This window comes from Antrostomus carolinensis, unplaced genomic scaffold (assembly GCF_000700745.2).
Source record: "Antrostomus carolinensis isolate BGI_N321 unplaced genomic scaffold, ASM70074v2 scaffold10464, whole genome shotgun sequence".
Taxonomy (NCBI): Eukaryota; Metazoa; Chordata; class Aves; order Caprimulgiformes; family Caprimulgidae; genus Antrostomus; species Antrostomus carolinensis.
The window spans coordinates 84897-108273 of NW_010308802.1; the positions used below are offsets into that span (position 1 = coordinate 84897).

At 41.0% G+C, this 23377-nt stretch overlaps 1 protein-coding gene across 1 annotated transcript; it reads right to left on the minus strand.

Annotated features, from left to right (window-relative positions):
* Positions 1 to 9846: 9846 nt before the first annotated feature.
* AAGAB (alpha and gamma adaptin binding protein) lies at positions 9847 to 22893 on the minus strand. The gene is made up of 9 exons (XM_010165897.1): positions 22709 to 22893; positions 21661 to 21757; positions 20796 to 20885; positions 18390 to 18473; positions 13323 to 13405; positions 12519 to 12612; positions 11630 to 11734; positions 10874 to 10923; positions 9847 to 10375 (listed from the first exon to the last, which is right to left on the minus strand). Exons 2-9 carry the CDS (start codon positions 21692 to 21694, stop codon positions 10298 to 10300), a joined length of 618 nt encoding a protein of 205 aa, XP_010164199.1. The 5' UTR covers positions 21695 to 21757; positions 22709 to 22893; the 3' UTR covers positions 9847 to 10297.
* Between the last annotated feature and the right edge of the window lie 484 nt (positions 22894 to 23377).

Here is a 23377-nt window from a genome sequence, read left to right on the forward strand (position 1 = left end):
GAGAGGGGAGGGGAGAAAGTGATCATCAGTTTCCTATGGAAATCTTTTTTTTTCTCTTTTTTCTTTTTTTTCTTGTATATGAAAGACAAACACACAAGCCAGATCCAGCTCTGGGAAGGACAGACTTGGATGGACTTTACAAGGAATGGTTTGTGTTAAAGCTTTAGTCCTGCAAAGTTTTGTGTTCCCAGATGCGAACGTGAGCGGCCCCACCGAGTTCCGGGGAAATTTAGAGGTTTGCAGCTCCTGGTCCCATAACGGGGCACTGACTTGTGATAACATCTCAGACACTTCCCAGGAATGTCCGTGTACCTGCCTGGCTGTAGAGAGACTCTCACAATGTGCTTGTTCCTCTGAGACCACTGTGTTCATCAACCCCACCACCTGCTTTGCAAAACCACCGACACTTCTGGACCTGCGGCGTCCGGGTACGAAGTGGACGCAGGAACAGATGATCTGAGGGTGTTTGTTTTACCAGGGGTGCTTTAGAGAGGTTTTTTTTCCAGAAACAAATGATATTTCATAGATGAAATTTAAATTCTGAGGAAGACTCTCAGGGCTGGGTGTGCTCCTGAGTGACACAGGCGCTTTTGAATATCCTCCTGCAGGATTTTGCCTGGAGCTTTCACTGTGTGACACGGCTGGTATCGTAGCGCTGGAGGTTTTCTAAGATTTTTATATTTTAGTTTAGTTTTTGCCCTGTGTTTGATTGTAGTTAAATCTCTGATTGCATGGACGTGTGCAATAGGAACATCTGTATAAAACAGTATTTTCTAGCCACTTAAAAAGTAGGTCTGTGTCACTGCGGATTGATTTGGCGTATGCTTCCAGATCCAGGTTTCAAACACAGTTGCAAACAAAAATTTAGCCTGACTTTTGGATAGTGTTGGAAGTATTTGAAAATTAGTGGAAGTATTTGAATTGCTGTTTTAGCAAGAGAGGGAAAAAAAAACCCCTACTATGTAAAACAACCCCAGGTTTCCTCCCTCATTGTCTTTAAGTCATATTTGCTTATTTTAGTGAACAAAGTGTTTTCATTGTCCACGTAATCGTGGAGGAAGTTGGACTCTGGTGTCTTGTCTGGCACCTTAAATTCCAGCGCCAGCGAGTTCATTACACGTGCTGGTATGTGCAGGAACCTGGCCTGACCCGGGGGCTACAGGCTTAAAAATAAATAATATCTATGGAATATATGGAATAAATTCTAACTTTAGAATCATAGAATGGTTTGGATTGGAAGGGACCTTAAAGCTCATCCAGTTCCAACCCCCCTGCCATCAGCAGGGACACCTTCCACTAGACCAGGTTGCTCAAAGCCTCATCCAACCTGGCCTTGAACACTTCCAGGGAGGGGGCATCTACAACTTCCTTGGGCAACCTAATAATACAAAGTTTGCACATAGAGTCGCCTCCTCAGCCAAACTAAGAACTGGACCTGGATTTCCACTCAGAACCAGATTTATTTATAGCTTCTAGTTGATACAGGATAATGAATTGTTCACTGTTATTAATAGACGCCTTTGGAAAAATAGGAGTCAGATGATGCATAAGAACTTTGGTTAATCTCACCTCATCATCCCTTCAGTGAAACGACTTCAAATGGAAAACACAAGCTGGTCTAGCAGCACAGTCAGATAAAATGGAGAAGATTATCTCCACTGAAGTATTCATTTCCTCTCCTCCCCTTGCTTTGTCTTCTCACTAATTCATAAAAGCTTGATGGTTTCTCAAGTTGCCTTTTAAAGTCCCGTACCAGGCAGCACATGAAAAGATGAAGGTTGGGGACGGGGTGTGATCCAAGGGACGTTCTGGCCGAGGTTCCTGTTCTGTTGCACAGTTGAAGTGGATCGTAGAGAGGAAAGTGAATTCCCTTGATGGATCCCAAATGTGCTTCATCACGTCAGTGGTGTGGACGCTGCCGGAAGGGAGGAGGCAGCGCTCGGCTGGAGATGGGCGCAGGCAGCGGTGCCCCGGGGTGCACGTGGCTGCTTCTTCGTTTGCCTTTTTTTCTAAACCTTTATTCTAAAGTAGCTTTGATATGTAGCACAAATGTATGCGATCCACCACGCCCTAGCTTAGATGACATCTCCCTACTGGAATATCTTCTCATTTAACGGGAGTCTCAGTTAGTTTTACCAAGATTTCATACATTTTTGTTACGAGTAGAGAGTCACTAGCAGGAACTTTGACTCTTTTTAATTGGTGTAGCCGTACACAAGGGCCTGGCTGCTGGCAGATGATATTGATGGCCTTGTGGTTTTAAATGACTGTGGTGTTTGGTTTTTGTTTTGTTTTGTTTTGTTTTTAATTATTATTAATGTATTGAACTGAATTGCAGTTTGTATTTTGTGTTAAGCTTGTCTTAGAAGTAATCCAGTGCTGTCCATTTGATTGAATCGCCAGGAATTATCATGCATATGTACCAAGATGGAGAAATCCAATCATCATAAATTTCCCCAAAGCTCTGGCTAGCCACGTATGGTATGAAAAAGCTGGGGGTAACCTTTGAGAAAGAGCTAAATTAATTTCCTCTCCCCTTAAGGATCAGCATAGTTGGAACCATGCAGAGGACTTTCTTTGCAGGGTGAAGAATATTTGAGACTCCATCTCAAGCAGCAAGTGGTGCCATCCTTGTGCTACTTACTAACCAGAAAAAGCACAAGGAGCAAGAAGAAGACAGGTCAGTGAAGGACTTCAGCCCTGTCACACGACATCTGTGAGCCTTCCAAGTTCTGTCAGGTCCTGGATAGGCAGGAGGAATGGAATTTCACAAACAAGCTGGTAAGCTAGAATGAGAAATCATTAATCACTATGTAGTAGTTGATGGAGCAGTTTGATTAAGAAATTCAGTGTCTGTTTTGATTATGTACATGCTTTTGTATTTATGTTCTTGACTATTCAGATGAAGCAAATATTTAATTTGTAACAGAACGGGCAATTAAGGATTCAGAATATTCAATCTTTTATATGTTCCTTTCTGGTGATTGCTAGAAATTCAGCAGTTAATGGTGTGAGCACAAGAGACTCACCTCAGAACTGAGCAACAAACCCTGGGCAATCGAAGGGAACAAGGACTTCTCCAGCAAACAAGGACTTCTCCAGCAGGAGCCTTTGCCCCCAGTTGCTCTTTTATCCTTTAGCAACAAGTCAGGTTCCCAGACGGGCCCTTGAATTGCGCTTTTCAGGTCTTTTCAGATTTATGAGGCTTTAAAAAAAAAAAAGACAATAACGTTATTACTCCATAAATGTTTTGGTTTATCTTAACATTCCCTCCAGTACATGGATACTGGAGGAGCCTGCACCAGTCTCTGCTACTGGGATGCATCCAGTTCACTCTCCCAATGGAAGCAGCTGACTTTCTTGACGCTAGATCGAGCTTTTCCCCCTTTGCTAGATGATGTACCAGCATGTTGGCGTTAGCGTTTAGATTTTCCTAACCTGAGATTGTATGTTAACGAGCGGTGGTGTCACCGACCTGCTAGAGCTTGCGACGCGTTACTCCCCCATGTTGTTACTCAAGGCCTGTACTCTGTATGCCCCCTTCTTTCATATGTGAAACTGTAAGTTCTATTTTTGACATTTTAATAAACTTTGATTTGAAAACCGAGGCTCTTGAGAAAAGAAGGATCTTGTAAAAATCTATTTAGGGATGGAAACTGTAAGGATTTGGAGTTCTGAAACCACAGTTCGGAGACAGCAGCATCTTTAGGTGTGTAGAATGAAGGTTGTTCCCAGGAACTCGCGTGTGATCTCAGTTACAGGTAAGATCTTCCTTCTTGTTACAGTTCAGACAGTTTTGGTCAAAAATTTAAAGCCAGTATAAAAAATAATTTTAAAATGGCAACTAATTCTTTTATAACTAACGGGATTCAGAGGTGAACAGAAGTGGAGCACTCAAAGGATTTATTGTGGAATCACTGGAAAAGTCAGACGTAGCTGCACGTTCACCTCAGGGCTGCGCATGAGGAAACTCCGTTATCAGCAGCAGCAGTGGAGCATTTACTGCTTTGTCCTCGGTGTCTTGTCATGAGGCAGATCCTAAAACACCTCTGGTGTCTCTGTGTTGAGGAACTAAAGGCCCGTGCTGAAGTCATGGGTTTGGCCTCAGTTGTTGGCTCCTGCAGAACAGAGGAAGGCAGGTGGACGGGCATCAGTGAGGTCCCCAGTCCTTACTGCACTGGTGAGAAGGTGCTGAGTGGCTGAGGGAACTGAGGTTGTTGAGCCTGGAGAAAAGGAGGCTGAGGGGAGACCTTGTGGCTCTGTGCAAGTCCCTTGGAGGAGGGTGGAGAGAGGTGGGGGTGGGTCTGTTCAACCAAGGCCCAAGGGACAGGCCAAGAGGAAATGGGCTCCAGTTGTGGCCAGGGCAGTTGAGATGGGATGTGAGGAAGAATTTCTTTGCTGCAAGGGTTCTGAGGCATTGGAAGGGGTTGCCCAGGGCAGTGGTGGAGTCCCCATCCCTGGAGGGATTGAAGAGTCGTGTAGACACAGTGCTGAGGGACATGGGTTAGTCGGGGACTTGTCAGTGTTGGGTTCATGGTTGGACTCGATGAGCTTAAAGGTCTTCTCCAATCCAGGCCATGCTGGGGTTCAGCTGGCTGCAGAGGGGGCATTCTCCGAAGAGCATGACTAAGCCAAGCACACTGTGATCTCATTCTGTGAGCTCCTAACGTTCCTCCCAGGGTTTCACTGAAATTCAGATTTTTGTTGTTGTTGTTTTTCCTGACAGAGGATTTACGAGAAGACTTTTTCCACTCGGTTCTCCAACAATGTGGTCATAAAAAGGGTCTCGTCCAGGTTTTGTGCTGGGGTTGCCAAGACTCGAGTGTGATGTAGTAAATCAGCTCTGAGCTGCCAGTTCTGCTGACTGTCACCTGAATTATATCATGGATTTCAGTATCACAGGCTTCTCATCTGCATTGAAAATTGGAAGCAGAAGCAAAAGACGGGTTTGATAATAACTGAAAAAGCTCCAAGTCTTAGCCAAAAAAAAAGAGAAAAAGAAAAGAAACAACAAAACAACCAAACCCCACAACATTTTGGGGGCATTTGGGGGTTTTTTTGTTGGTTGTTTTTTTTTTTTTTTGCTATAATCTAATTGTGGGTGTTTGGGACAAAGTTTTTTGTTTGAGATACACAGTACTGTATTGCACACAAATAACATTTTCTTCCTTTTAATAATTAATTAAACAGCATTTCTGTAGCCTTTAGAGCTGGAAGGTCGCTAGCGAACAGTGGCACACTTGGAGTCTGTCAGTTTAATTTTACACTCAGTTTATTCTGTTTATAATGACATAACAACTAGTTTAATCACAAAAAAGAAATACAAACTGAATGGGCTACGGAGAAAGACAGGACTTGGCCTCAGAAGCTGTTCAGCTATTTCATCTAGGAAACAAAATCAATACCAGACGGCAAAAGAAAATCTCCAAGGTCCGAAGAGCAGCGGTGGTGCAAGGAAAAGTCTTCTGAGCCCAGGAAACTGCAGCGTATTTTGGCTGTAGTTAAGGGTGGATTATTAAAACAACCCAACCTAAGTGCAAAAGAAGACAGAGCCATGTTTGTAAGAGGTGCAGAGTCACAGCTGACTCCTCAAGGTGTTTTTTTTTAAGGCGCCCAAACTTTTAATTCACTTCTGCAAATGCTCCTTTGGATGAGAAAGTGCCGCTGTCCAAGCGAAGGCTGGTGGAGATGCAGAGGATTCATGTTCTCCTCTGCTTGTGTGGAGAACAGACTACCCAGCAGAGGACTGAGGCTGCTGATTTTGGAGGAGGGAGGTTACCTGCAGAGCATCAAATGTGTCTGAAATGCACTAAGGCTGCTGGGTCAAACCAACAGCCATGGGTGCCAACGATGACGCGGGGAGAGGCCGTGCTCCTCCAAAGCTCTTTGTTGGTGATGGTGCCTGTGTGCTCATGAGGTCAACAGCTACCTCCAGCGTGGAGCAACAGGAAGATGATGTTTCAGTGCTGTTTGATTTCTTCACTGCCTTTCACGTGCTCTGTCTCTGTTCTTCATTCCATCCCCCACACGGTCACTTGCCACCAGCTGCTCACGTGGATCCCCAGAGAAAATGAGCTACTGGCACTCGAACAGGACATGGAGACTGATGGAGCCTTCAAAGTCCTACTCGCTGTAGTGGGATTTCATCAGATTCGGTGGTCACGGTGCCACAGCCAGCACTGGAATTGCAAATTTTTTCACTTCTGTTTAGTTTAAAGGACTTCCACAGCCTTTGGGGCTGGAACCTTTTTTAGATGCTCTTTGCTAACACTGTCGCAATCACTTTCCTTTGAGCTTTCTTGCAGAGGCCACAGCCAGAAACTGATGCTTCCCATTTTCACTGAAGCATCGTCATGTTTTCACAGAATCCCAGAATGGCCTGGATTGGAAAAGCCCTTGAAGCTCATCGAGTCCAACCATGAACCCAACACTGACAAGTCCCTGACTAACCCATGTCCCTCAGCACTGTGTCTACACGACTCTTCAATCCCTCCAGGGGTGGGGACTCCACCACTGCCCTGGGCAACCTCTTCCAATGCCTCAGAACCCTTTCAGCAAAGAAATTTTCCTTTAGAATTGTGTCTTAAAATTCATTTACTGTCTATCTTGATGCTCTTGTGACCGTCTTTACCCAGGAAAAGCTGCTGCATCTCACCACAGAGCATTGATTTAACTGCAGGGCTGTTCCAGTTCAGCACTGGAGTACCAGTACCAGGGAAAGCTAACAAACAACTTCACATCTGTCACAAGGCTGGAAAACCAAGACAGGGAATTCTTTTGTTGTTGCTAAACGCTGCTGGAAAGTAAACTTTGATTTAAAAGTACAATAGAATACTCATTAAGGATCATTAAAACTATTTCCTGGTATCTCCTAAGCACACTTCCTACCTCGAGGAATTGTGCTTTTTTAAAGCACAGACTGCAGCTCCGAACAAGACCCACATTTACAACAAAAAACATGTTGGAAACAATTCTTAATACATTCAGATTTGCACCAAACTATTATCTGTGCAAATGTTCTGCCAATTTTGGGCAGAAGCAACATGGGGGGATGTCCCTGCGGGATGGTGGCTATCAGGTCTACCCCCTACTGTTTGTCCTGTCAGTGTTTGCCCTGCGCTTTCACAGACTCAGTCCCATCACTGTCTACACCAAAAGCTGTAACTCTTTCCAGGATACAATACAAATCTCCTCCTCCTCTTTGTAGCAGGCTGGAAAAGTGGGTTCCACAACTGGGAATTCTGATTCCTGGGATAAGGCATCACATGTGGCAATTCAGCTGCTGCTGCCTTGTAAAGAAGGCAGGCAAAGAACTTCATTTTAATTTGTATAATTTTATTAAATTTAAATAAACAGTCACATGTATATCACATAGCTAAAAATATCCCATGGTGAAATAATTGGGTTTATCAAGCATTTGAGTGCATTATGTCCTTCACTTACTCTGCACTTTATTGCTATTGCACAACAAATATTTAGAAAGGGGGAAAAAAAAAGTCTTCAGCTATGAAGAAGCAAAGATGGAAAACTGTTCCCTGCTTAAAACTGTTCCCTATTTAAAACTATTCCCTGCTTAAAACTGTTCCCTGCTTAAAACTGTTCCCTATTTAAAACTGTTCCCTGCTTAAAACTGTTCCCTATTTAAAACTATTCCCTGCTTAAAACTGTTCCCTGCTTAAAACTGTTCCCTATTTAAAACTGTTCCTTATTTAAAACTATTCCCTGCTTAAAACTGTTCCCTATTTAAAACTATTCCCTGCTTAAAACTATTCCCTACTTAAAACTGTTCCCTGCTTAAAACTGTTCCTTATTTAAAACTGTTCCCTGCTTAAAACTGTTCCCTACTTAAAACTGTTCCTTATTTACAACTGTTCCCTACTTAAAACTGTTCCCTACTTGGAAGGAACCACCTTCCAGCTCTCATTATTCCAGCTCTCTGTGCTGGGGAGAAAGGAGGAGAGAGTGGGAGGAGATGGCAAAGCCACAGCAAGGCTGGGCAGCTGGTTTGTGTCGCTCCGTTTGGAAGAGGTGGCCCTGGTAGGTGGGATTCCTTGAATGTCTCCCTGTAAAAGGAACATTTCTTCTTAAAAAAATAGGTATTTGACTGTGGTGGAGCTACTGCTCAGCCTCTGTATGAGAAATGCTTTCCAAACTCCTAACAAGGTTTCAGTTCTTTTTATGAAGAGTTGAAAACGCTGCAGTTTTTACCCAGGAACTGATTTACAGCATTCCATGAAGCCTATTATTTTAGCTTTGCTTCATCTTAAAAGAAGAGGCAATGAATGTCAGGAACCACTGTAAAAGTGCTTTCAGAATTGAAAGCTCTCAGATCATTTATGGAAAGCCACCGTCTCAAGACTCACAAACTTTATTGACATGAAAAAAACAACCCAACAAACCAAGGGACATTGGAAAAGGTCATTTCAAAATTTCCAAGATTGCTTCACGCGGATATTTTGGGATTGATAAGGAAATGCTCTTGGGGAAAACGCTGTTCCATAGGGTGTGCCAGACAAGCACTAAGTAGGTCTGATTCTTCTGGTTTCCTCTTCCCATGGATCTGCTGACTATCTGACAGTAGATTGTGGCACGAAAGGAGGAAGGATGGCTTTTCCCTTTTCTCCTCTCCCTCCCTCACCTTCTTTCACCTCACCTTGTGCTTTCCTTCTTGCTTTCCTAGTGCCTTGCGTGTTTGCAGCCTCCAGTCTACATCCGTGCCTGTGCAGAAGATGACAACACAGCACATTTTTTTCTCTGGATTTTTAATGGATAGCTTAAGGGTTTAAGACTTTTTTCACACATGAATACAGAGACCAGAAAGCCGATAGTCCAAGTGGATAAAATTGGGGCAAAGCTTAGAAAAACTAAATTCTTCCAGAAACAAAAAACATTCTTCGAATGGATCTTGTGTTGCCAAACAACCCCTACAGGCGTGTTTTTTTAAAAGGTAAACCCTGTCTTTTCAGAAGATAGGCACATCTTCCAGCAGCTCAGCTATGAACTACCTTTTATGTCCTTTTAATTTCATTTGATGTCCAATTTAGCTCCATCCCAGTCTGCAGAACATGAGGTATTTAAAAGATACATAGATGTGGTGCTCAAGGACATGGTTTAGTGGGCACAGTGGTGTTGGAGTGGATCATCTTAGAGGTCTTTTCCAATCTTAATGATTTTTAATATATTAAATCTAAGGATAAAGGAATTTTTTCTGACCCTTGATAGGTTGCCCAAGGAAGCTGTGGCTGCTCCTCCCTGGAAGTGTTTAAGGCCAGGCTGGATGAGGCTTTGAGCAACCTGGTCTAGTGGAAGGTGTCCCTGCTGATGGCAGGGGGGTTGGGACTGGATGAGCTTTAAGGTCCCTTCCAACCCAAACCATTCTATGATTCTATGATTCTATGAAGCAGCAATTTGAGACTTGTATTCTGGTGCCTTCTAATGAATGTAAAGGAGGAAAGTCCTTAATAAATCCACCAGGTGATAGCGTTGGGTTTTTGAAATCATAGCTTTTCTCTTTAGGTGTTTCAGACAGAATTCACCAGCAGAAGGTCTGTGCATTCTGCTGGGCCCTGGAGGCCACAGATTGCAGAATGTTTGGGGAGGGAACTTCACCCCTTGGAACAGGAGCAAAAAAACCCCATAATCTGTCGTGCATTTAATCCCAAATTTAGTTTCTAATGGAAACCCAGGGAGTGTGGCCCAACACCTGGCTTCCAGGGAAGGACCATGTAGTGTTAGGCACACAGAATTCAAAGCCTGTGGGCCATTTTGAAGAGCTTTGGCACTCAGCAGGATTAACCTTGCAGCCTTGGCACAGTGTCCCCCAACAGGGCACAATTCAGCAACTTTCTCTTCATGGCTCATATAAATCTGGTTTGTTTTAACTGGGAAGTCGGCTATAAAGAGACATAAAAACATCAAACAAGCCTACATCTAAAATGTGGAGTTTAGAATTAAGTAGTCACTTCACAACCACAGGCCATACGTAGAAAGATAACTGGTAGTAAATTTGTTTATTTAAACTCAAAAAAGAGGAAACAATAAAAATGTTAATTTGAAAAATGTAAACTAATTATTATTTCCTCTAATGGCATCTATCGCCTTCCAGAATCCTCTGAGAGACAATAAAGGAACAGTCAGATAAATCCAGTTGAACCATGAGGTGTTGTGGAATGTGTTACTTACTACAGTTGTAGGGAGAATCCTGTAACTAAGGAAAGCAACTCAAGCTAAATGGGTCTTTTCACAATAAACACTCGCTGCAGGAAAAGATCACTCTCCTAGGATTGCTCTGAAGAACTCAGTTCTCTTCATCCGAGGAGAGACCTTCAATTTCATCTCTGTCTCCTCCAATTGCCATCCAGAACGCTTTGGCCACCTAAGAACAGGAAAAAAGACAGGAAAGGGAGAAAAATTCCCCACAAAGGACTGAAGATTTTGCATTTACCATCCAAAAGATAGAAACTGAGCAGCAGCTCCATCCAGCAAGCGTGTTTCTGGGTACAGTGCTCTCTGCTTTAGGGAATTTCAGCGACACAGAGGCAAGAGTTTAGAATTCATGGGAGGTGTATGTGACACAGAACTCGTGTTCATTCAGGCATGATCAGATTTTCCTGGAGATAAGGCTTTTCCACTGGCTTCAGTGGAAGCTGCCTTACACCCTCTGTGACTGCAGGGCCTCCACTGCAGAAATTCTGAAAAGGGAAAGGAAAGGTTCTTCTGGTGTTTCAGAAGTCCACGTTTGTTACTCAGTTCTTGGGAGATACCAGACACTCTTCCCTAGGACTGTGCTGTTTGTTCTTACTACTCTTACCACAGGAACTCAAACCATGGCTTAGAAAGGAAAACCCCATTTTTAATAATTTCCAAACCTCACCTTTTCGGCGTGGAGTTTTCTTTGTTCATGAGGCAACGTTGCAGCTTTATCTGTGGAAAAGAACATGACTTAGGTTGTCAACTTCAGGAATGAGCAGGGAGAGAAATCCCTATTGCAGCTGTAGGGGACTACCAAGAAACCAGGTTAAGCTCATAAAAAAGTGCTGGGTTCAGTGTTGGGCCCCTGAGTCCAAGAAGGACATGGAGGTGCTGGAGCGTGTCCAGAGAAGGGAACGGAGCTGGGGAAGGGTCTGGAGCACAAGTGTGCTGAGTTCCCTTGTGGCTGAGGGAACTGGGGGTGTTGAGCCTGGAGAAAAGGAGGCTGAGGGGAGACCTTGTGGCTCTGTGCAAGTCCCTTGGAGGAGGGTGGAGAGAGGTGGGGGTGGGTCTGTTCAACCAAGGCCCAAGGGCCAGGCCAAGAGGAAATGGGCTCCAGTTGTGGCCAGGGCAGTTGAGATGGGATGTGAGGAAGAATTTCTTTGCTGCAAGGGTTCTGAGGCATTGGAAGGGGTTGGCCAGGGCAGTGGTGGAGTCCCCATCCCTGGAGGGATTGAAGAGTCGTGTAGACATAGTGCTGAGGGACATGGGTTAGTCATAGGGGACTTGTCAGTGTTGGGTTCATGGTTGGACTCGATGAGCTTCAAGGGCTTTTCCAATCCAGGCCATTCTGGGATTCCCAGCTCACACACTGGTTTTCATGCCTTTGAGAGACTAGAACAGGTGAGAGCGCTCAGTACATCTCTCCCTGGTTTTTTACCTTTCATTTCTTTCAGCTTTGAAAACAGCCTCTCAAAGTTCTCCAGGTCACTGTCTCTCGTGGTGAGGCTGGCTAACTCTTGAATGTCCGTATCTAACATGGGATCTGAAATAAATGCATACAGGTTGATTTAAGGTAAATTGCTCTGTTTTGTCAGCAGGTAGGAAAGCCTTTCTGATAAAACCAGTATTTTAACATCTGCAAATCCCATTTGGAAATTCCTCCCCCCATAGGAGGGAAAGAAACATTTAATTTACTGATTGTTCACACAAACAATTCAAGGCATCGTTACAGTGGTAATTAATTTTGATCCATTACACTGCAAGAGTGTTTTTGAGTTCATCCAATAGTTAAGGTTTCTTGCTTATTATAAAATGCTTTGCCTAGGAATAGCCCTGGAGTAAATTAGAGTTATGAGACCACAACTAACCACACCCAACCTTTAGATCTCCACATACAACTTGTAGGACAGTCCCATCTCCTGGAATGGTGCAATTATTTAAGGACCTGTAGCTTAAAACACTTGAACCTCTCAGGACTGACCCAAGTAGTGTGTGCTTCGTTCACTTCCTGCTGTGTCAAACTGTAATGATGTTTCTCTGCAACCAGAAAGCTTGAAGCTTTATTCTTCTAAAGATGTTTCTAGATTTACACAATATGTGCATCTGGAAATTTCACAAAATCAAACTGGAAGGTTTCCAGTTGGTAGTACTGCAGAGAAGTTTGTTCAAGCAGGAGAACACCTAAAGTCTAACCAATTAGTCTTTACTAGCTTGGGCAAGAATGTTTATGTCATACTTTTTATTGAGAAGAAGCCAGTGGCTTTTTGGGATGATCCCAGTCAGGAGTGCCTGCTCCAACAGATCTGCTGAGCAGAGGAAGAGCTTACCAACGATGTTGTCAGTCTGCAGGTTGTCTGTGCTAGCTGCATCTTCTCTGTTGTCTAAATGGGATTCTTCTCTGTCTGCTGATGATGGATTGGACTGTCAGGAAACAAACAGATATTAAAGTATCCAAAAATGCACCTAAAAAGCACCATCAGCAAATCAGGTGCTTCCTGTTTTGACTTCAAAAACTTACTCTTTTATCTTAAACTGTGACTTACTGCAAAACATGTACCCTGTGTATGATGCAAAGCCACTTTGCAGCACTGTCAATAGATTCTACATGAAGGTTTTCTCTGATAGGTTTGTTGGTTTTTAAGTAACACTATCAAGTGATAGTTTTTGTTTTGCACAAAATAACGCTCTTGGATATCAATGAAAAAACAACATATTGAATGGAGCTTTTAATAATGTTTCCTTGGCTCCACTGGGTTGTCTGGGGTCAAACATTTACACAGTGCTGAAGTCATTGTGATCAACACCGAACTCTGAGCGCACAATTGGACATCTCCAGGTAAAATGGTGGGCTCTGAGACAACGTCCTGAAAAACAACAAGCTCACAGCCATGAGGTGACAGCTCCTAGGAACAGATGTCTCAGGAGGACATGTAAGAAACATGCAGATAGTTTTTCAGACTTCAGCAATATTTCCTTTAAAATCCATTCTAACAGGCTGTGAAGCATCTCTTGAGAAAGGAGGAAAAAGAAAAGGAAAGTCCCCCACCACCACCACAGCAAGTGTGACAACAGGGAAGAGAAACATGAGAGACAGTACGAGCAGAGAACACGAAATAGGAATTACTGTTTACTTCTGTATCTTGGTTCTCTTCTGACCCCATGCTACAGTTGGCACCTGCTAACGTACTGAGAAGACCGAAGCCCTGGGTCCTGTCTAAAAACAAAACAGCTGTGAGTCTGACAGAAGATGCAATATTATTACAAATATTAATAGAATATTCCAGGCAAGACACACAGCACTGTAGAACTGTGTCAGTGCACTTGAAAAGATATTTTAAGCAGAAATTTTTCATATTCTTTAATATTTTTTAAAATCTATATTAACAATATTTACTGCTCAATATTACCAACAGGGAATAGATGTGTAAGCCACAAGAGATACGAGCTCTTTTTTCCTTCCTATTTGAAGTCACTGCTCTGTTAGGATTTGGTCTGGCCAATGTCTTCTGATTCCAAACAGATTTCAAAATACAGAAGCAGCGTTTGCTGTTACTGACATTCAGGGGACCAGGTTTCACCATCCATGGGAAGCAGCACCGAGTTTGTGGTGAGATACAGGAAATGCAACAAGTGCTTTTGCTTATACACGTGTTGTCTAAATGGGCTGAGCACGACAGTAATGGCAAAGACAAATTTGAAATAGCTAATTCAGAATTCATGGAAAGACCCAGCCATCAAATCCAATGTTTCTTCACTCTGCAAGGTGCTTTTGGCTTTCCACATCTGCTAAACCACTGTGTATTTCAATGGTATTTTAAAATCCAACCTAAAAAAAAAGTGAATTCAAACCTAAAACTCAACAATCATCTCAGATAATAAATGCAGTTCTGTATTTTTAAATTAAACTAAATGTATTTTTAAAACTTTAATTTTAAAATAAAAATACATGCATAATAGGAGACATCATGATGTGTTTTTTTTTTCCTAAGCTATGTTTTCAGCTGGCCTTGCATTGAGTAGTAAATATCTGCAGTTACACAAGGGACTCAGGAGAGTTTTCTGAAAAATCTTAACATTTTAGTCAACTAAAAAAGAAATAACATTAAGTTATTGTACTACAAATAGCCAGGCAACAATAACTTCTGCCAGAAGAAAGATTAATACCACTTTTAAAAAAAAAAATGTGTTCTAAATTATTACACTAATGCCTAAGCTGCAGGCTCAGCTATTGAGATGATGTCATTTTTATGCACTGTCCAAATTTACTTGTCGTTTATACAAAATTTCATCTCCAAGAGCTGAATGTGTAACTAAAACCATCAGCTATCTGGAAAACATGTAAACACGGCTCCATCAGAGCCTCATTTCCTGTTTAATAATCTTCACTGTGTACTGAGGCTAATGTGTGTCCTGTCCCCGTGCTCCTCTCCCCTCGTGCTCCCCCCAGCAGGTATTTGTTTCAACTGGCTCTGGTTTATATGGTTTTACTGCTTCAACAGACCACAGGCCAAAGGCTTGGGAAGAAGTGAATCAGTCTAGCCGAATGAATTGCCTGAAGAATGTTCAGTTGTAAGCCCTGTGGAAGCCCGTGAAGTCTGCCAGTGGCATGAACAGGCAACTGAGTGATAAAAGATTGGGACTTGTGACCCAAACCAAAGTAGCTTCCCCAGGTTTCAGCAAGCTGAGCAAAGAGCTGTCTTCAGCTGTAAAGATCGACACTTAGCCAGTTTCTGAGTCATCTGAAGCAGCTCAGAACGTACTAGAGAGAGAACATTCCCAGGTTGGCAGAGGGGTGGATGGAGTGACCTCATCATGTACCTCTTTTATATCTATTAGAGTTCATCCTGGAGAGAAAAATGACAGTGGCTCCGTCCCCACCACCAGCACATACACATAACCTCAGCCAGCTTCATTCCAAAATGTTGTCCTAGTTAGAAAGAGCTGGAATCTACAGCTGGGATCTCTGCAAAGCAGCTATTTGTTTCTGGATCCGTGGTTAGGGAGGCGGCAGACATAACACTTGGTTGCAGGCACACCCTTGAAAAAGCCTTTCTATAAACTTTTTTTTTATTGGATGTAAAAGTTATTTCAACTTCTGGATGCGATTCAGGAAGTGGGTGATGCCTCACAGTGTTCTTACAGCATCAAAGCCAAAAATTATCTCACTCAACTTATTGTAATAGTTGGTGGCTCTGTTGTGATGAAGTCCACATAGTTTCACAGGTGTCACTTATTGGTCTGTTCAAGGAACAGGTGACAGGACAAGAGGAAATGGGCTCCAGTTGTGGCCAGGGCAGTTGAGATGGGATGTGAGGAAGAATTTCTTTGCTGAAAGGGTTCTGAGGCATTGGAAGGGGTTGCCCAGAGCAGTGGTGGAGTCCCCATCCCTGGAGGGATTGAAGAGTTGTGTAGACATAGTGCTGAGGGACATGGGTTAGTCATAGGGGACTGGTCAGTGTTGGGTTCATGGTTAAGCCCATGAGCTTAAAGGGCTTTTCCAATCCAGGCCATTCTGTGATTCTGTGAAAGTTGCAGAGTTCTAGTTGCTCTGCTCTGAGTGTGGCTTTGAGATTCAGATACGGTCATTTCATAGCAAAATGTTTTCCACTTTCTTGATCTACCATTCTTCCACAGTCTGTTTCTGGCTGTCACAAGGGTGATCCTGACTTGCAATACAAAATTGGAATTAAAAAGTCAAAATTCATGTTCTTTAAACAACTAAGTTTAAATAGTTCCCTTAAATTGGGCTAATTTTGTATAGAGAGAGCCAGGCTAATTACTGGCCCCACCCTACGGAATCAGCTTCAGCTGGGATCACTCAACTCCTATTTAAGCAGGAAAGCAGCCAAGCAGGGTCTTTCAGAGGGCAGTAAGTTGTTTCTGTTCCTACCACCTAGGTCAAGTAGTTTTGCTCTTGAAGGGACAGCTAAGGACAACAGCAGTCCACTACCTTTGTGGGAGGAAGGTGTTAGGTGAAGAATTACTCATGCTCTTCTGCAAAAGGAGAAAAAAACCCCACCTGATTCTCAAATTGAAGAGAGCTCTGAGGCCTGGAGAACCAGTAACTTTATACCAACTGCAAAAGGGAACTGCCTTCCAGAGACTCTCAGGTAAGGCTGCTCATTTTTCTTTTAGTAGAGACAATAGTGCTTTATTTACTCACAAAGCACATGGTATTACTTGATGTAAAATGTTTATAATTTAACTGTGCTATGTTTAATACCTGTTTTCATGAATTGCTGTGAGAATGAATGTATTTAATGGTTCGAGAAAAAAAATCAAAAGGTCAAGAATTTTCTTAATAGGTGTGTGAAAAAGCTACTTTACAACTTAAGAAGAATTGTGCTTGGGTTTAAGATAAATCACCTTAAAATAATAATAGTTTAATGTTTGTACTTGAAAAAAGTCATTCCAGTAAGCTTAAACTCTCATACAAACAGCTCGAGTAAGGCAGTGCTGGAACACTGGCTTTTTAACAGTGCTATAAGCCTCTCCTACTACATAAATATTTTACACTCCATGAAAAAACCTCACATGAAGTATGACTACGTGGTTTCTAAATGGCTAGCAGTTACAAGTAATTCAACAGGAAAACTGAAGTTTGATTTACATGGCAGCCAGTTTCCAGGATCAGGAGGAAACTGAAAACAAAAGATATGTTACAGGTTGTAAAAAAAAGTTTTATTTTAAGTAAAATGAGCTCAACAATTTCCCTTTGAAGGCACAGTCAGGCTGCAACAACTTCCAAATATAGCTCGTTTCCTGAAGGTTTTGTTGTAACGTGCATCAATGCTGTGTGTTTTCTGTACTGTGGAGTTAAAAAAATTTGGATTTTCAAGGAGTCTGACCTTTACTGAATGTGTTAATGATGCACAGGAATTTCCCCCCCTGCAAAGAACTTCACATGTGACTAAGTTCTGTTCTGTAATGTGGCATCTGTTGAATGCAGGAAATATGCTGTTAAGAAAACCCTTTTAGCACTTGTGAGATAACTTTACACCATCTCAGTTACCTATTTCTCCACAATGGTTATGTGAAGTTGGAACCCACCTTAAATCTCGCTCTGATGTGGTATGAGAAATAATCAAAAGGCTATATTTAAAAAAATAAAAATAAAAATATGATCAGTTTAGTAGTTCTCATCCTAGTTCTACTGAGTGGCAGTAACCATCTTGCAGCTACAGGAACTAGCAGAAGCCTCTCAGCACTTGAAATCATTACACAGTTAAAAGACGTAGGAAGGAAGAAGCCACAACAGTGGAAAATTGTACATCAGGGAGCAGACACTGGAAGGTTACTAGTGGGATGAGAATTTGTGAAGAAAGAAATGTTAAGGCCAAGCACTCCACAAAGAGCTTAATCTTCCTACGTTTCCTGCAACAGCTTGTGTCATTAGAAAGGTAATTAAAGGTTTTCAAGTAAATGGAAGTGTCTATGCTTGCAATAACTCCGGGCTAGCCACAGCATTTCCTTTTCTAATGAGTCTAAACCTAAAGTCATTTTTCTAAAATTCTAACTCTACCTGATAATCAATTACCAGCATGAAATTATCTGGAATTGCCTAATTTTTGTACTGCTTTCAAAAAATTCTGTGGTTCCATGTATTCTCATGAGGTTTTCTGTAAGGAGGTCAGTGCTTCTTGCAATGCACTTACTATGTCCTTCAACAGACATCTGAAATCACTTCCTTGCCAAATCTCATCTCCATACTTGTTATTGTCATCCCTGTTTCATTTTTTTTTCCTTAAAAAAAAAAAAACTATAACAAATTTGGAATTTAATTTACTTCTACACTAAACCATTCATCAGTTTTTAGATCAAGCTGATAATAACTAGCTATTTGCTGCTAGAGTTTGGTGGAACAAGCTTGTATTTTTCACTGAAATTTGAAGAGTTAGTAGAATATTTAACTCAAGTTATTGGTAGAGAAGCAGTTAAAGTACAGAGGGAACAGGAATAGATGCTGAAATGGGAATAAATATCACCTGGAAGTTTTTCTGTGCATCAAGGGACAGTGAAAGTAATACCTGAGAACCTACTACTCAACCTGAAAGGTTGAAGAGTGCTCTTAGTAGTTCACCTACTGATGCAGTGGCAGCAGTGCTGTAGCTGCTCAGTTTAAACTTTTGCTGAAGATAGTGAGACCTCTGGGCCTTGTGTTCTGCAGAATTCATACAACAGGGACCTGTGTTACGTACCACTCTTCATGACTACGTTGGACCACACGTTGGCATTCAAAGCTTGTACAATTCGTTTCACTCCGGTGGACTCCGGAAAGTCATCTAAACCAAAAGACAAAGATGTTGTACTCATAACAGTTACACCAAAAATCATTACAGGCCTGGAAGTAAGAAGGTGTGTGTCTGAATGCTTGTCCTGTCTTACTGCAATCGATAAAAAAAATCCTACTTTTGTTTGGAAACACAGATTTCTTGCCTTTGCTTAATGAGAGGACAAACAATCTCAATTAATGCCTCACTTCTTGGTCTAGGCTTCTAGGTATTATGATCTGTGAGCTCTCAGCCTTTTGTAGAGAGATCTAAATTCTGAGTTGGGGTTTTGTTAAATATTTAACATGTTGTTAAATAACATATAAGTAAATTTAATAGTAATAGACCATTTTTAAGTTGCTGTTATAAGCAAGGCATATTTTACCCTGAGATATCTTAGAATGTTGTATGGCATAAAAATAGATCCTAGAAACTTCCTTTAGAAAGTAAAGAACTTAAGACAACCATTTAAAAAAGGTGTGACACTTGTTAAAAATTTAAATTATTCTTGTAAAGCTATGTCCACAGCATCTGACTCCAAATGTTCCAGTAATCCTGTGAATTACAGTAACTTGAAAAAACAGGGAAAGCATTATTCAGATTTTAACTTGCTTAATAGATACGACACTACTTTGTATAAAGTCAGATTTCCCATTTCCTCAGTTTAGTCAGCTTCCCATGTTTGTGCAGGTCTCACAAAGCAACAGGGGCAAAAAAAAAAACCCCAACAAACCTTTGGATACAAAAATGTGATTGCTTAAAAATCAGATTCTTCTAGGATGACTCAGGGACAGGTGCAGTAATTGGAACTGCCTTTAAAAATTAATTTAAAGCTGCCTGTGACCCCTTAGATCAAATATTTTGCCCTCTGTGTTTGGTTTTGTATCACAGTTATCATGGAGAGTCTCAGTTGAGAGTTCTTGTCCTTAATGCACAAACAACTGGCTGTGTAGTCATAGCAAGAGCTCCAGTTCATATGTGCTGAGCTGCCAGAAATGTTAGAATTTTTGAACAGTTGGCCCCTGTTTACTCCATCCATTGTGTCTTTTGTAATTTATACAGCATGTTTATGGGGTAAATATGTTACTCACTGCAACACATTTCCTCCTATGCATGAGTCACAATAAATCAACTACCATATGAAAAATCCAGGAAAGAACATATATCTTAATACTCCAAAGATTAACATCCTGAGTTATTATTCCCATTACTTGTATTATTTAAATACTAAATAGCTTGTTCTTTACAACAATTATTCAATAGAAAAATAACTTGATTTAATGTTACTAGTATTTCCTTTCAAAACACTTTAAGGGCTACCAATTTCCAATCTTTCTGGTTTCTATAAATCAGAAATAAGTGTATTTCTCCTTCCCTGACTAACAAAGTACCAAAAAGAAATGTGTCTTTAAAGATAACAGGGGGAGGAGGGGAGTTCTTACCTACTCAAGATAGAATTTTAATCTAGGTCCTTAAGGGGGGTGTGGAACTTGAGTTCTAGCTTAGAAGACCTTTAGACTAAATTATTTTTGGTGACAGCTACGTACTTGGTGAACCTGAAATAGAGCAAATGTTAGTGACTATTTCCACTGCAGCCTGGAAATGGAGCCTGTTACCTCACTCTGGCTCTACAGAGGTAAGCTGTAAACACTTTTTTTTCATATCACTGAAATGAGGAGATAAGGCTGATACTGATAAGGCTGTTGGGAAATGCACAGTCACTTTTCAAGAGTGGAACATCACACATCACACTTCTGACATTGCTTGATGGGGTTTTTTCCAAGTTATAAACGTATGGTCAGCCAGTGATTTTGAAACTGTTAAAAACATTTTAGACTAGCATGCAGTGTAACACAGGAAATAAACCCATCTCCCTTTTCAGTCTACCATGTCACTGCTTGAATAATGTCTATCTTCTCTTGGAATGTACAGTAGTTTTTAAAGCATGTTTTTTAAAAAGACAAAGAATTTTCCTGCCTTTATGTATCTCTTTGGTTCATGGTTTTCTTTAGATTTATTTCCAAAGTGGAATACAAATGCTTTTAATCTATCAATACAGTCCTAGGATTAGTGCCAGAAAAAGGAGAAGATATTATCTTTTTGTAGGTGCTATATAAACAGCAGCTGTATTTGGGAAGAGACAAATGGAATTTCTTGGAGGAAATAACCTCCTCCTCCTGACCTTTTATAGCTGAGACTAAGCCTCACCAACTGGGAGCATTCCACACTGTAATCATGTAGCACATAAATAAAGTTATGCCCCTTGCAATTGTTTAGAAGATATTTTGGTCTGCTTTTTCAATCTAAAAATTAAAACAGAAGTAGAAATCCTACCATCTTCATCAGGCAGCTCCTCAGGGTTAAGTTCTACCAGTTCAAAGCCATGCTTGATGCACCATTCTTGAGCTTTCTGTCTGTTAACACCTAAAGTTGGGAAACAAAAACATGTACTAAACATACATATTTGAGACTAATATCAGTAGTTGAATCTTTAGTTACATTTTATTCCCTCGAAGTTGTTTGCTTATTCTGGATTGTATAGGGAAAAAGTATAGAGTAGCTGGTGTGGTCACTTTGAATTTGATTCCAAGAACTCCAAAGTTAAACAAACTCCTCCTTTGAACTGTTGGGTTGGTTTTTTTTAAGTACCATAAAATCAAATGGCTTTGCAGTGGGTAATGTAAGTGAAGTTCCACAGTGAATGAAGACTTCTCTTGACTCTTAGGTTTGAATGTGAATTAAGTTTCAGGGACATCTACACCTTGCAGCTTGCTCTCGTATTGCATATGCTAACTTAGAACCAAAGCAAATGGGTATTTAATGTCCAAATGGTCAAAAAAGATGTAGTTTAGCACCAACAGCCATCCTCATTCTCCACCAGAGTGGATCATACACACCCAGTAATATGAATGCCTTTTTAGTTACCTTGCAGTGCATGCTGGTGTACCAGGAATGGGATAGACAGAGCTCATTTTAAGGAAGCTTGTAAAATTCTGATTCAGTTTTAACCACAAGTAGCTTAAGACTTCTGTTCCTGATTATGAAAGCAACCTGGCTCTTCTCAGTCAAGTCTCAAGTCCAGTCTCACACAGGTAGCTTAAAAAATTTTGTTAATTTAACTAGAAAATAAATTATGCTAGGTTAATAATTCTAAGTCAAAGTTAGTAACTCTAGTTTGGAACTTCTTTGGGTTTCATACCATTTTCAGATACTCTGTTACAAACCAGGATCATGACTTCTGGTAACCACTCTTCTGTCAGGGGAAGCCATTCAGAGACACTATCAAGTCCAGATTTCTAAAAGGGAGGGAAAAAGAAGTTCTTTGGAATACATCTTCAAATATTTTAGTTCATAAACTAGCTTTAAATCATTAATAGTGCAAGAATAAAAGCAATGAAGTAAGGAAATATGCTCGGCTGATGATTAATTATGTTTAAGACACTTGTGTTCTCAGCAGAGAAGTTGACTTCTACACAACTTCCTTCTGATTCTTGATTTACCTTACAGATGAGTTAATCCTACTGCCTTGGACCTCCCTTTCATGTTTAACATTAATTATGCAATCCCAGTGTAGATTAGGAAATATTTTTACTTAAGGCTAATCATGAGTATTTCATTTTAGGCATATCTGGTGTTTAATGTGCAGCTACTCCATCTTCCATGCTAAAGTGGATGTTATGGGGGCTGGTAAACTACTCCCATTGCTCTAGTTTATTCTGAGACAGCCCTGAGATGTCTGGTTAAAGGTATCTCTGCAGAATGTGTGGTATGCACCCTTTCCCATCTGTGGTGAAAAACAGTTCCTTATTTAGAAATCTTTTAGTTTTGGGGGTTTTTTTTTGTCTCAGAATCTTTCTGGCTTTTGCTAAAGCACTGTTTTCATTGCCACCAGCTTAGTAGAAACAATTTTGGGTAAAATGATAGCACTGAATCTTATGTTTAGCTTCCTCAACCTTTCTGAACTAGCATCAGCTAGGAGTAAAGTTGGAGGTGGTGGGCTGGAGGAAATTTGCCTAACTTTGTGGCATATTTACATCCTGAAAACCTCCCTTCCAGCTGGATTATGATAGTAAAAGGGAAGGAAACTGCTTCCATTGATAGCAGTTAACATTGATTTACTGACAATTAATAGAACAGTGTAAAAGGAATGGATGGCACAAGGTGAAGAGAATATAATTTGTGGTTATCACTGATAAGGCAACTACATCATCCAAATAAAGCAAAATGATGAAGCAGAAGAGCCTTACTATCGTGCTGTCGAAGTACACAACAAAGGCTTGCACAGATTCAGCAATATCTCCAGTAACAAGAAATGTGTTTGGTACCACACAAAGGTGAATATCTGCAGAATAATATTTATTGTCTATTGTCCAGGGGTAAAAATTCACTCCTCCACTTGTAGTTGCACCCACAGTGAGGTCATCTTTTCCTGTGATACCTGCATAAAAGAAAATGAATGAGATAGATAAAACCAGCAGCAAGGAAATAATTTGTCTAGAAAAGCTTGGTACAATGCCAATACAGAGCCATCTTTACTTACTATAATAAAACTGTATATATTTACATTCTTTAAATATTTAAACTCAATTTGTTACTCTGTCCTTGAGTTTATTATTCAGAGTTTATTATCTAGCCTTGAAAATAAAATATGGTATGGAAGCTCTTCAGAAAGCAAGCTTTTTTTTTCCCTGGAAATGCTTTTTAAAGTGTTAGCCTCAAACTCACTACCAGTAAAGTGGATGTATGGAGACAATACCCAGACTTTATTACAGCAGAAACAAACCCTGCATGTTCACTCAGATGTAAAGAACTGTTTGACTGTGACCAAAACCTGAAGGTAACTAACGAGAAAATAAACCAAGTTACTACAATTCAGTTGTAATTCCCATTAAATTCCAGGTAGGAGCTCGACAATT